Genomic DNA, 14773 nt, shown 5'->3' on the forward strand with positions numbered 1-14773 from the left:
ATGTAAACAAATGTGTATCGTTAAAGGTTTTAGAACGGCACCTATGCTCAATTTGTTCTTTACTGTGTGTAGTCACGTCTTTGGCAGAGGATGGGAGAAGAAAGGAAAAGACTAGCCTCATCCATTTTAGGAAGAAGTGTGTGCTAGCCAGGCAAAAGAGTATATGGAAATAGGCTGATCTATAGATTTCTTGCAAAGGTAAACTAAAAAGTTGTGGGTGCTCTTTGTTGTTTTCTAAGTGAAGTTTAAAATTGTATTTTAACACACATTTGAGATTAATCTAGAGTAAGGAATTACATTCAGGAATTAAATATCTCAAAAATAAAATTAAGAAGAGTTAAGATCAACTTTAGACATTAATAGCTTAAAGAAGCAGCTTGTTTGCCTCACGAATTATGTAGCAGAATGTTTCACTAGGAAGAAAATCCAGGCTTCTTTAATACTAAAACCATAAAATCTTTTCATCTCAATCCATCTAACAGGATGCATAAAAATTGCTATGATAACCCTTTTTCGTCTTTAGAGTTTTAGAGAAACTACTAGCTGTTAAAGTCAAGTGCCACCCAATGAAAACCTATAAACCTCTATCTAGTTTCCTTTGGGTTTTTGAATACAAGAGAGGCAGGCAAAGCTCTGTCAGTCCTCAATTGCAGTTTGACGTCTCTGCTGAATTATGCTTCATTCTCCCTCCTTTCATAAATATCAATCCCTTATAAACATCCTGCACCCCAAACTCAGTCTGTTTCTGCTTCAAGACAACCCAATTTGTAAAAACATCTAAATAAGTGAGTTTATGTAGGTGAATTCACTCACATGTGCATAAATCTCTAAGAAGAGTACAACATAGTGACTAAGAACTTGGGCTCTAAAATAAAGCCAACATGTACAGTGCAGCACAGGAATACAGTCAAAATATTATAATAACTATGTATGGTGTCAGATGGGTGCTAGACTTACCAGGGTGAGTACTCTGTAAGATATACAAATATTTAACTATTATGTTGTACACCTAAAACTAATGTAAGATTATATGTCAAATGTAATTGAAAAATACATTTAAAATAAAATAAAGCCAACATCTGCCTTGATTCAAAGCCTAGCACTGCCACCTTTTACTGTGTGACTTTCAGTATGTTATTGACCTGTGTTTCCAGTCTTTTCATCTGTAAAATGGGGATAGTAACAGAAATGATCTCCCAGAGCTGCTCTGAGGAGCAAATGATTAATACTTATAAAGTACCTAGTACAGAGCCTATTTACAGCTGTCATTCAATATTTACTTATAATTTTTTCCAGTGTTTAGAATGCTTTTCCACAAATGTGAACTTTAAGAATATTTTTTTCCATGCATTTTGCATACCTGAGATGTTGCAGAAGAAACCGAAGGTGATGGTGAGGCGGGTGGAGTAAGCAAACTGCAGGGTAAGTTTAATGTAACATAGTGCTCATGGCTGCAGATGATTCGCAAAAAATCCAACCTCAAGGATACAAGGACACTTGGATTTGGTAAGGAATAAAGTTTTGAAGACACCTTGTAAGCATTGAATAAACAAGAGAACACCGATTGAATATATCATTTCTCCAGAATGAAAGATTAAAGAATTAGAGAACAGCACTAATGAGAAGTTTTGGGTTTTGTGACATGAACAACAGTATTAATTTTCTCCAGAAATACTGTTAAAATAAAAAATTCTGAACTACAAGATTTACTGTATAAATCCACTGACTAGACACTCTTATGTTTCCAATATAACATTGAAATTTCCACATCTCAAAGATGTACTTTATGAAAGAAAAGTACACCACCAAAATAACTGCATAAAAGAAATTAGCCATTCTTTATACGGTAGCTTGTGCTAACTTATATTTATAATTGTCTACTTCCCCAGCTCATCATACATAAACTACTTGAGGACACATATAAACTTACTTAATAGCATCCTCAGGGTCAAAATTACTGCTTGGAAAATGTAGGAAGTCAATGCTTGAACAAAGATAGGAAAGGTTTTGGGAGTGATAGTACATGAAATTTTGGGAACAAAGTAAAAATAATACATACTTGTAAATATCTGCTAGTGGGTCAGTGCCTATGTGTAGTTTTAACTTCTCTATCAAAAGAAACATACAATAAAGACATCCAATAGAACAAATCTTCAAAATGTGAAATATTAGACTGCCAAATAGCATTCTTACCCAGCAGCTCCCAAAATCTAATCTGTGGATCTACTGGGAAGTGCTTCACAAGCACTGTGTCCCACACTTCCCATCCCTACCAACAGGATTCGAACTTCTCAATGATGCTGAGATGGGACCCACGGATCTGTATATTTTTAAGCAACCATTTCTGTGTAAAAGGTAATTCTATGATGATTATAAAGCTTACTACCAAAATGGCCTCTCAGGCTCAATAATTAATGTTTTCCAAAAGGCAGATTTCATTAATCAGTTGATAAACATTTTAAAACAAAATCAGCTGTTTGTGGAAAGTTCCAGGATGCTTTTAGTTTAGAAAAAGCAAGATAAGAAATGACATTTGGGAACTGGGTAAACATCTGTCCATGATTCTAAATTCTACAATGTTCGGGGCTGTGTTACAAAGAATATACAACAAACTATAGCTGATTTAAACATCGCTCAAGACACAAAAAGTTCAATTCGCTGCTGACTCAGTACAAATGCTACTCTTAAATGGTATCTTGGGGCAGTTAAATCACTGACTTGATAGTGTGCTCCAGAATGAGAATTAAAGAGTCAGTACAATCCAAGGAAAAGCCAGCTGTACTGATATCAGCTTGCCAGAGTTCTGTTTAATCTTTGTTGATTAAACCAAGAGAATTTATTTTTGCCTTACTAATAAAAATATGTCATTTTTAAAAACATCAGTATATTAATGTGTTCTTGAAGATCTCTTAGCTCTATATGCAAAAAAAAAACACAAACCACAGTATTTAAGTTATTTGATTATTAATTACTAATTATGTATTACCTGTTTATAGCAGGTCTTTATAAGGCTAAAGACAAATCCTCTGTCCATAATAGACAACAGATCATTGAGAAAGAATGCAAGACTAGTGTTGAGTCTCTCAACCATTTCTGTGTCCTGAGAAACAGAAAAAGCAAACACAAATAAAAGTATGAGTTTAATGTAAGCTTGAAAAAGAGATTTAACTTAAAAAAAGTCATCATTACCTTCTGAAATCTTGAAAATATATCACTAGCAATTGTACTGACAAGAGCAGCAATGTCATCCATGAAACGCTCTGGAAAACGACTTTTCCTTGGTGCATCAAGTTTATCATTAAAGTATAAATGGTGCACCATGCTCTTCACCTGAAAAAATAAATGTCATTAATTTAATTTCTCATGAATGCAATTAACAGTTACAGTGGCTCTATAAATAGTAGGGCTATTTTTTCAATATACCATATGATTTAATAGATGACTGAAATACTTCTAGCTACTCAAATATTTTGAAAAGTTAACTACGATATACTGTATGTTCCAAAGAAATATCATATTTAATACAATTCAATCGCTGCGTCACCTCCATAAAATTATTCTGTCCATAGGGAAAAAATTCTGTGTATATCAAAAGAAAAAAAAAATCACCTTTTTAAAGTCGTTTTAAATTAAATCTTTCCAAGACTCAACAATTTTGCCATTCCATATCCCCTAAACTGTGAACTTTGAGAGGTGAGAAACCGTGACTTCACTTTAGTGTCTTTGCCATCTAGCATCTAGTGGCGAATGGTAGGTATACATTAAATGTCGATGATTAAATGTTAATAAGATATTAGGTAAAAAGTAACAAAGTGATTTAAATAAATAAAATGCTTTTGGATACAGATTCTTATTACAACAATGTGGTAAAGGTAATAAAGATTATAAATTCAGGGAAATTAAAGCCAAGTCTTAAACTGCAGCCTTTTGACTATTTTGTATTTAAGAAATCTAAACATACATGAAAGACTATCAAAAAGTAAGTAAAAATTACAACTTTGACCTTATGTTAAAAGCACACAAATTACAAATTTGTTGTTTTTTCTCTAGGGGAAAAAAAAAATGAGTTACCTATCATTTATGTATGGTCTCTTATTTATTTAGTTATTCAATTAGTAAATCCCTAGAAAAAATGTCATTTTATCCCCAATATAGGTAACATTCAATGCTGAGAATGATCCTATGACATATTCTAGAAGCTCCCTCTGTTTCTTTTCTCCCTTTTGAGTTTGTTGTTTTCTTTTGTTTCCTAGCTTTTAACATACTTCTTTTTTGGAAGAAAAAGTTTCAATTTCAGCTTTCTAGAGGCTGAAGAGGAAGGTCCTTAGTGCCAGAATGCCTGAGTTTGAATCACAGTTCTGCTATCTATAAGTTGTGTATACCTGGACAACTTACTTAATCTCTCTGTGCCTTGGTAATACCAAGCCCTATAAGCAGTGCTACCACATTGTATGCACTTGATAAATTTATTACTTTTGTGTATATATGTGTTTACAGGTGTATATAAATATTAAAATATTAATTCATCCATTTGTTTTTAATATTGTTGATTGAATAAAGCAAAAAAAAAAAAAAAATTTTTTTTAATTGGCCGAAACCGTCATTTCCCTAAAAGCTTTCTAACTGTAAAAGCAGTGAGTATCTATAAAGCTACGTTTGGTTATGAAATCTACAGTACTGCCATTATACACAGCCTGTTCAGACTAAAAAACAATGCATCACGGGTTCTTTAAAAAGACAGTTAATTAATTCCACCTAAATCGTGCTGAGTGTCCATAGTGTTTATTTATAGATGTAACATATGTAATCTTGTCTTGGAGGCATATGTAAAACCATAAGATGGATGATAGAAAAAGATTTCTAGTATAAAATAATGAGCTAGCACAAAGTGTTCACTAAGAAAAACAATAATAAGAACATGTTTAGTTTGCTCACCATTAACTCAAAAAAGAACCAGGCTTGTTGCAAAGCCGACTCCCGAACGCTGCCACTGCAAACAACCCACTGCAAAGCCAGCTCCTCATGAAAAAGCTATCCAGAAGTAAACCCAAAGTTATTATCAAAGTCAAGTCTGTTAATAACACAAACCAAATAATAATGCAACTGCAAATGAAGATATAATGAGAATAAGCAAAATAAGGCATGTGAACCATTCAATGATGCAGTGAGGACACCCATTAACGAAACGGCTATTTATACATGTAAGACAGTGGCATGTAGAACAGCTGAAAAAATTACATGTTATCTTGCAGTAAAATGTAATTTTAAAAGGACAGGTGGGAAACAGCCTCCTAAATTGTACCTGCAAACAGAAACTAGACCGAAAACTCACAGTTACAAATAAAATTCTGTGTCTTACATACATATTTCAACTTATACAAATACATTCATGAACTTTGCTGGTACAATTTAGGAAATACCTTTAAAAATTTAAACTTTGATATAATGCATTAATTTTCAAGTTTTCAGGTATTTAAAGTCTTTTTAAAAAAATGGCAGAAACTTCTTGCCTTGTAATGGATTTGCATACAAAGCATTTGCAAAGTAGTGTATATTAATATGAAAAAGGACTAACAAAACTGTGCATAAGGGAAGCAAATCAACATATCTTACTAAGAGTGATAATTTTTCTAACTCATCTTCCTTTCCCTGGAGATTTAAAACACAAAACAGAAATAGTTACAGAAACAGAATTAAGAGTTGATACATTTTTTGGCACTACAATTTGATGATCAAATTTCAATTCACTAAACTCTAAAAACAGTCAATCCCAAAGATTATAATAATTATAATGATGTAAAAGAGCTTACACTGAAGAGGTATGCCCAAAAAGGTGTCAGACAGGCAGTGCTTGCTCAAATGTATTTTTAAATACTATGCAAATACTGTAACATCTCATACTGTTATGTAAAGAAATCTTATGTCTACTTAATTGTTGGAATTATTTTCCCCCTATTTGGATTGTCTTTCGATTGTGAATCTACCTTTTTAGTTGGTAAGCGTCCCGTTAATGTTTGTAAGAAACTTGACGTCTCTGTGTGCGAAGACATACGATTACAACTTCGATCCATAGCCTATGGAGTGAAGATGAATGAATGACGAGATAACATTAAAGTCTTCTGTGGATGACTTTGTAGCTAAAGGATTACATACAATTTTTAAAATAGTGTTGTATCGTGGTTTCAACAACCATCTATTTTATTGCTTATCTCATTTTCACCATTTTAAGCTGTTTCAATGACAATGCATTAGAAGTATCAAAATGGCTTCTCTATATTTTGTCTTTAAAAAGATGAGTATTTTAAAAATTATACAAATTCAGAGTGCTGCAAAGAATGAAACTTTTATTTGTGTGAACTATATACATGCACATATCTAGTAAGGAAATGTAAAAATATACTTCTCAACCAGTCTCAGACCAAAAAAAAAAAAATCAAGAATTTTATATTTAATAGAAAGAATAAAAAGTTTAGAATGACTTCTTTCATTTTTCACTACTAGCAAAACTACTATTCAGGCTTGCCATGTATGATAGCAAATATAAATTAATTATAATATTAAAAAAGGAATTAAATTTTTTTCTTCAAGAACAAGAGCATTTTCCTCCAAAGCCAATACAAAGATGAGAAGTATATTTTGAGGTATCATGCAGTATTAGCTATCAAGCAATTAGACTTAAGTAAGCAAAACCAAATTCAACTAAGTTATAACAAATTTCATACTTTGCAACACAGCACAAATTAAAATAGATTTTTGCTTCTGGTATTTAATCTCACAGCACGGGGATCAAACACTGTTCACATTTAATTTCCATTTATTACCAGTATTTCTAGTTAGTGATTATGAAAAAATGACAAGATAGTAAACGCTAAATGAAAATGATATAAGAGCTACATTTTCACCAAAAGCAAATGGAAAACTATCAGGTTTTTTTCCACACAAAAATTTTTTAATTCCTACTGAAGATGTGCTACCCCTAAAGGAGAAATTGTTATCAAAGCCATCAATTGCATAAGCAGCAGGCACTGGAATATTGATAGGGTGTATAACGGAGGGAAGGAGAAAAGACAGGAAATAGGAAAGCAGAGCAATACTGGTGCAATTGGTGGTATTCATGCATAGTAGTTGGACAATGTGCTAAGTAAACAAAAATACACACTTTTTAATGATTAAAAAAGCAAGCCACTGAAATCATAGTATATACTAAAAAGTAATGTACTAAAGGGACACATCAGCAGCCAATAAAGAAACCTCTAATATAAACACCACCTGTGTTGATTCTGCACTTGGACTGGGGTTGGATCCCCATGGGGCAGCTTTTGGACCACCAGTGTTAACCCAGGAATTGGAGCGATCTAAACCCTAAGCATATAATAGAAAGCAGTTGGAAAGGAAAGAAATATTACATGTGGCATGCTATAAATTACTCTTAAAGAAATCCAGACTTTCCAATGCAAACAACTTTTTTTTTTTTTAAATTAGTACTGTTAAAGCAACCCAAAATTTTAGGCACCTATAGAGTATTAGTTCACCAAAATTACCTTATTATATAAGTTTTAAAAATCACCAAGAACATTAAGTATAGTATTTAAAGGTAATTTCTTTTTATGTAAAGGGATCACCTTGAAGTACCAACAACTAAAGTTCTCACGGCATCATTCTCCCAAATCCTCTAAAAGATGGTACAGGTTAGCAACACATAATTTCCTTTGAATATAACTAGGGTTTAAAAGAAAGAAATGGAAGTAGAAACTATTCCATTCTTCTCTAAAAGACTTTAACTTCATTCCATCTGTCATCAACTGAAAACTTCTGTGCAGTGATACTCCATAATTCTATCTGACCTTGCCTCTTCTTTCACTTTCTTATAGGGACTGTTAGGAAAAATTAAGTAAAAAATTAAGGAAAAAAAAAAGATACCTGATATTTGCTCCATCCTAAAAATGGTGGTGAGTTTGGGGTTGTGCTTAGTTTTACTGTGCTTACTGTAATTAAACCTAATTGGCCACTATTTTATATTAACAGTATAAGGGAAAACACTATGCTGGAGCTATTCATAGGAATTATATCTTCATCATCATTATCATTAATTTAAAGTTAATTCAATATGCTACTAATGTGTATGAACAGAGTGAATTATGTCTGTCTATCTGTCTCTAAAAGAGAGGTTATTATTATCCCAGGTGAAGGGAACCGGGGCTTAACTTCAATTTCTTAAACCTAAATGATCATGATAGCTTTATAAAATTCAGATTCTGGGCCCTCAGAAATCATGATTCAGCAATGTGAGCTGGGCCCTGGGAAGCTGCTAATAGAACTAGAACAAGTTACAAGAAATTTCTAGAGGATTGTTGGAATAACATTTACTAAGACAACCCAAGAGAAGCTGACTAAAAAGATGAGGGTGTCAGTATGGACCCAAACCAGAAAGCACCAAAAGAAGGATAGGTAAAAGAAAAGAAAGAGTAGTTAACAATGTTTATCAACTCTGGATAGACAGTATCATCTGGGAAGCTTAACCACCCAAATGTGCAGGGCCCTTACGCTCAACAATTAAATCATAGTATTTTGCTAAGGGGAGGAGGGAAAGGGAAAGGGAAACAGGAAAAGAGAGGAAGCAGGGGAGGGGGTTAGACAACCTGCCAACTCTCAAGGTCTTAGGTTATTTCCCAACAATTTTTTTCTTTCTTTTACCTATTTTTCCCCCCAAATACAAACAGACTGAAATGATGATATAATAATCACCCATATATTTGACACTCAATAGGTAAGATGAGAGTTAAAGTTCAAATCCAGGTTCTACTTCTTACTAACTATAAAATTTAAGGTAAATTACCTACTTTTTCAGTTTCTCAGCTATAAAATAGGAATAATGATAGTGTCTCCCTCATATTGTAAACATCAGATTAAATAATGCAAGTAAATTACTAAGTACAATACCTCAAATATAGTAAATTCTCAAAAAATAGTTTTACAAAATTTTCCATACAGGTTTTTAAAACATGCTTCATAGCAAAGTAAATTAGACAACATTCAAATACTAGTAAAATTATGTAATTGAATTTATTTAAAATACTTGCCTACCTAGAACCCCATTATATTATCTCAAATAAAAGCAAACCAGCACACAATGTTTAAAACAAAATTTTTCACCAGTCTCCCAAATTATGTCTCCACTGTATAAATATAAAGTTCCTGACATTTTCAATTTTTATAAATACTACTAATGTCACAAAAATAACAAAACACAAGCATCTGATTTCTGAGAAATAAGAACAATAACTTTGCCGAATTCTTAAATTCACTTTTTACTCCTCGCTTAATAATCTCCTTTAAAACTAAGGTAAATGTTAATCACTCATGTGAGAATAAACAATAAATCTCTTTGTGCAATTATATATCATGTCCACAATACTAAGGCTCTGTACAGTTATAATTACACCAAGCAATTACATTTAATTAAGGAAAAATCTGTGGTGACTTATTTTGTAAGGCAAATAATTTCCATAAATTAGGTGTTATAAAGCTAAGAATTAAACAGGCCTTAGTTAAGCAAATTCATCAATGATATTTACTAATAGGATAACTTTATGCTTACTGATCTCTAACATAGAACAGATTAACCAAATATGCACATAGGTGTATGAAAGTATTTTTGTTTTTGCCAAATCCCTGTAATATTATTTTGTGCCTTAGCTGTAGGTAGGCTCCCTCCTTGAGCAAGGCCTGAATTGCATTTGACTTGACATTAACATTCAAGTTATAATATAAAGATTTGGCTTTATACCCAGAAATCCTTAGCATGATTCCTAGCACATAGTAAGCTCTCAGTGTTTGAAAATTAAAAAAACAGAAGATACATTAGAAAGAAACTATCAAAGTACAATTGCATTGGCATTTGACCAAAAGCAATAAAATTCAAACCTTATGTAACCATTTACATATCTGAATGTTAAAAGACTACTGCTGGGACAATGAAAGAATAGACCAGTTTTAGAAAATAATTATGAAGAAAGTCTCACAAATGTTGTTTTAGCTCTAGAGGAATAAAAGCCTGCTGATATAAGTATCCTTGAATTTTAGGAGTTCTGCATTTTATATTAAAGAATGAAGTTTAATGCTGGACATTACTGTAGTCTCCCTTTTATTCGTGGTTTTGCTTTCCCCAGTTTGTTACCCAAAGTCAACTGTGGCCCAAAAATATTAAATGGAAAATTTCAGAAATAAACAATGCATAAGTTTAAAATTGTGCCATTCTGAGTGCCATTCTGATGAAATCTTGTACTGTCCCATTCTTTGCAGGTCGGACGTGAATCAACCCTTTGTTCAGTGTATTCACACTATATATGCTCTCTGCCCGTTAGTTACGTAGTAAGTAGCTGTCTTGGTCTTCAGATGAGCTATCGAGGTATCACAGTGTTTGTGTTCAAATCACCCTGATAGTAGCTCACAATACCTACATCATTTACCTCACTTCATCTTATCACATAGGCACTGTATCATCTCACATCATCACAACGGTGAGTACAGTATATTTTCCAAAAGAAAGAGACCACAATCACATAACTTTTATTACAGTATACAGGTATAACTATTCTATTTTATTAAGTTGTTGTTGTTCATCTCTTACTTTGCCTATGTTATAAATTAAACTTATCACAGGTATGCAGTATAGGAAAAAAACATAGTATATATAGTAGGAGAGGTGATAAGAAGTGGCTCTACCTTTAACATATATGAAAATCAAACAAAATGATTTAGAAAAGGCAGCTGAGAATTCCAGAGAGATATCTGTACTGAAAATATAATTTTGGGAGTCATTAACACATAATGGAATTTAAAAGTATGGGACTTGATAAGATCACCAAGTGAGTGTAGAAAGAAGAGAAGAAAAGGGGAAGAGATAGGAAGGGAAGAGAAATAAGGACAGAGGCCTGGGGGGTACTTCCAGATAAGAAGATCGGAAAAAGAAGAATCCACAAAGGAGACCGAAAAGGTGTAACTAGTAAAGCAGAAAACCAAGAGAGTGTAGTACTCTCTTGGAAGCCAGGTAAATAGAACAAATCAAGGAAGAATGAGCCAGGTAAACACAATAAACTAAGAAGGAATGAGAATGTAACTGTGATAAAAGCTGCTAGAAGGTAAAGCCGTGTGTCAAGAATTGACCATTGGATTTAGTAACATGGAGAGCACTGGTGACATCAACAAGGGCAGTTTGGGTGGCAGATGGGAGAAATATCTGACTGAAGTAGGCTAAAGAGAATGGGAGCAAAAGAACTGAGCATAGCAAGTATAAAAAGCTCCTTTGAAGAATTCTATTACAAAAAGTACCAGAGAAATGACAAAGAAGCTGACGGCAGAAATACTAAACAAGATTTTTTTAAATAGAGTAATAATAGCATACGTGTATGTGTATGGGATGATTTAGCAGACAAGGAGAAACAGATGATGTGGGAGAGAGATGAAAGAACGGCTAGAGTGAGGATCTTGAGTAAGTGAGAGGGGATGGGAGGTTGTATACAAATGGAGGGTGTGATTTAGGGAAATGGATAGTCCAACTATAGCAGGGTATTAAGTATTAGGTAATAGGAGATGGTAGTAGGTAGGTAGATGCTACAAGGATAAAAGTCTACCCCAAATTTTCTTCTGATGGTTTTGATTTTCTCAATGAAGTAGGAGATAAAGTAAGAAGGACTGATGGGGAGATGTTAGGAGGTTTGAAGTAACAAAAGGCTGCATGAAACCTTTTTCTGAGAGATTGGGAAAGTAGATGGAATACAGAAGAGAGAGAGAGAGAGAGAGAGAGAGCGCGCGCACGCGCAGTATAATTACTTGACAACATTAGGGGTTCTCTGAGGTTTATGGTCTCTTTAATTTCAAATGACACCAGGCTCATGGTATTTCTCCAGTCATGTTCAAGGGCACAGGTGCTAACATGGCACAGGCAGTGAATTGGGTTCAAATACGGTTTGAGGTTTGGTTAAGCAAGTAAAATGAAGTGAGAGAGGGATAAGTGAATTGTAATTTGATTACAGTGGGGATAATTATAACAACAGACTGGAACTTAAATTGGCTAAATTGGAAGAAAAAACATTAAGAAGGTAAGGCACAGTATAAAGGTCATAGGATCAAGTGATTAGAAGTTGCAGAGAAGTAGAGAAATTGTTGGAGTTGGGGTACTAAAGAAAAAATAGGAGCTAATGTTTAGAGAATGAAATGTATGAAACAGAGGTTATGAAGGTTAAAATTATCGGTAATGACAAGATCTAGGTTATGACCATGGCTGAGGCAAGGTGAAAGGAAAAAATCATTAAAGAAGAGTTAATTAAATTTCTAGGCCAATAAAATCAGAATAAAGAGGAGCTATAAATAAACTTCAACATTCCTTTTAATTTTTCAATGAAATAAAATTATATACTACTATTATTAGGGGTTATGACTAAATGATGGTCCAAGATAAAGGTAGCTAGCAAAAATTTTGCAACAGAGAGAAAATATAAAAGCCATTTAAATAAAACCTGACTCATACATGGCTGTGTTGTCTTAGAACAAATTCTCATCTTAATGATGGCATTCTCAGAAGTTGATATATATCATTATATCATATATCATCAAAATAAGTTTATGTCATTATGTCCTATTTTATAAACTACCTGAAAAAGGCAAATAATTCCAATATCTGTAGACATTTGTTCTAAATCTTGATGTTCTAATTTATCAAATACATCATAAAAAAAAACAAAAGTCTAGAATCATGCTAACTCAGGCATAATGCAAATCTTATATAAATTGAGATGTTTAAAACGCAGGACCTTCAAGAAAATGGTATCTATAGCTCTTTAATAAGAAAATTTCTTATAATTCATAAATCAGGTTCATTCTACTGAAAAACTGTATTTTACAGTATATAAATAATACTAAGTACTACCTCTATAACAATGATATGATAAAAAAAATAAAGACAAGTATAAAAAACTTGAGTTCTTCTCCTAAGCATAGAAATATATGTGGGTAAGTTTAAAAATGTATTTTTTATCTGTGAGAAATTAACTTTAAAAAGTTGCTTTAAAGTTCATTAGAAGCTTCTGAATGTAAAATTTTTATAACTATATGAATAGATGTGAGTAGTTCTGATGTTTTTGATCAATGTTCAAGTATTTCACCTAACAAAAAAAAAACAACCAGATCTTAAAAAAAAAAAAATCTATTATAGTTTAGGCTAAGGGTTAAACACAGATCCTAGAACATGTTTAGCAATTTTTCCTCATATCCTTATTATTGGACTAAAATGCCAAAGAAAAGTTGGCTATGACTCCATAACAATATCTTCCTCTTTTACAATAGCAAAAAATACATTTAAAATGGTATGGTCAAAATACTACATGACGTGATTTCTTGGCCTCAGTCTTACTGTTCTTATGTCCGGATGGATTGTTTAAATCTGGGTTATTTTTGTACTCTACATAATAACTATTTGTTCCATAAGAATATTTCTTTGGGTAATAAAGATGAATGCTTTAAATCAAATGTAGCTAGATCTTATACTAGCTGGTGTCTCCCTTGATGTCTGTGATAGTCATTAACCATCATTAAATAAGTCATATTTTTTTATCCTTGTGCACTTTACATAGAATTTTCCATAGGAAATGTAGCTCTATTATCAATAAGGCTTATCATTCATTGTTCTTGATATTTTTTGAAGAAGGGGGACTTATATTTTGAATTAATGATATGTCTTTTCTACACAGCAGTCACATAGGTATCTTAATTCTATAGAAAATAAATCTAGCCATTTCTTGCATGATGAAGAATCAGAAAGACAAAAGTGAGTAATATGTGACTGGTCCTCATGAATAAATTTTAGAATTTGGAAGATTTTTGAGCAAAGTGCACAAACCAGTTTCTAATAGCAAGCCTATTTAATAGAAACATGAAACGCTTAGTGTTTACTGGCAGAAATGTATAATTTCTTGCTTATTATTAACTCAAACACATTTTTAAACTAAGAATAAATTTACTGATAGACTAGTAATGTACAATTTCTTGCTTATTATCAACTCAAATACATTTTAAAATTAAGAATAAGTTAAAATAATTAAAAACTTTTTCATTTGTTCATAAATGAAAACCCAATTTATAGACACATATCTTCAGTTTACCTTACTGCCGATGATGGACCGTACTTCATCATCTGGTGATGTGGGAGTTCCAGATATATCTGGATTACTATTACTAAGGCTCCGAGAACGATTTAAATTAAGGCTTGCAGGTCTTACAGCAGATCTTGCCATTGTGGCATAATGCACTGATCCGCCCAAACCCCCAGGACCTAGAGTTGTGTATAAAATAGCATATAATTAAACAAAGAAAATTAGTCAGAAAAACATCTGAAAAAATCTCTGCCACTTTACAAAATTCCATAAAGATCATGAATTGCTTTTGTTTCTAAATGAAGGCTGTAAAAGAAAAACACTCCATACTCAATGATAGCTACACAAAGATATTCTACACCAGTTAACAAAACCATATGAATTATAAATAAAATCATCAGCTCTTCAAGTTTCTATTATCAATTATATGTACAATAAAAAACAAAAGTAATAAGAAACACACTCACACATATTACCTTAAATTTAGATATGGGTGTACCTAGTATCTGGGACCCAAAATGCTCCAGCTGATGTCTTTTCCTTTTTCCCACCCCTCTTGCTCTGCCCGTTGATACAGTCACTAAAGGGAGAGCCAATTTACTGTCAATATTTCATAAAGGAGA

General features: G+C 32.7%; 1 protein-coding gene across 1 annotated transcript in view; it reads right to left on the reverse strand.

Annotated features, from left to right (window-relative positions):
- The window catches only part of DOCK7 (dedicator of cytokinesis 7), a 157014-nt gene that overhangs the window by 52340 nt on the left and 89901 nt on the right, over positions 1-14773 (reverse strand). Inside the window, exons 22-28 of the mRNA XM_015595067.2 lie at positions 14160-14329; positions 7270-7362; positions 5985-6074; positions 4936-5031; positions 3190-3330; positions 2987-3100; positions 1361-1531 (exon numbers count right to left, since the gene is read on the reverse strand). Coding sequence (XP_015450553.1) covers positions 1361-1531; positions 2987-3100; positions 3190-3330; positions 4936-5031; positions 5985-6074; positions 7270-7362; positions 14160-14329 — 875 coding nt within the window. The remainder of the gene's footprint in view (positions 1-1360; positions 1532-2986; positions 3101-3189; positions 3331-4935; positions 5032-5984; positions 6075-7269; positions 7363-14159; positions 14330-14773) is intronic.

This window comes from Pteropus alecto, unplaced genomic scaffold, assembly GCF_000325575.1.
Source record: "Pteropus alecto unplaced genomic scaffold, ASM32557v1 scaffold25, whole genome shotgun sequence".
In the NCBI taxonomy this organism is placed as follows: domain Eukaryota; kingdom Metazoa; phylum Chordata; class Mammalia; order Chiroptera; family Pteropodidae; genus Pteropus; species Pteropus alecto.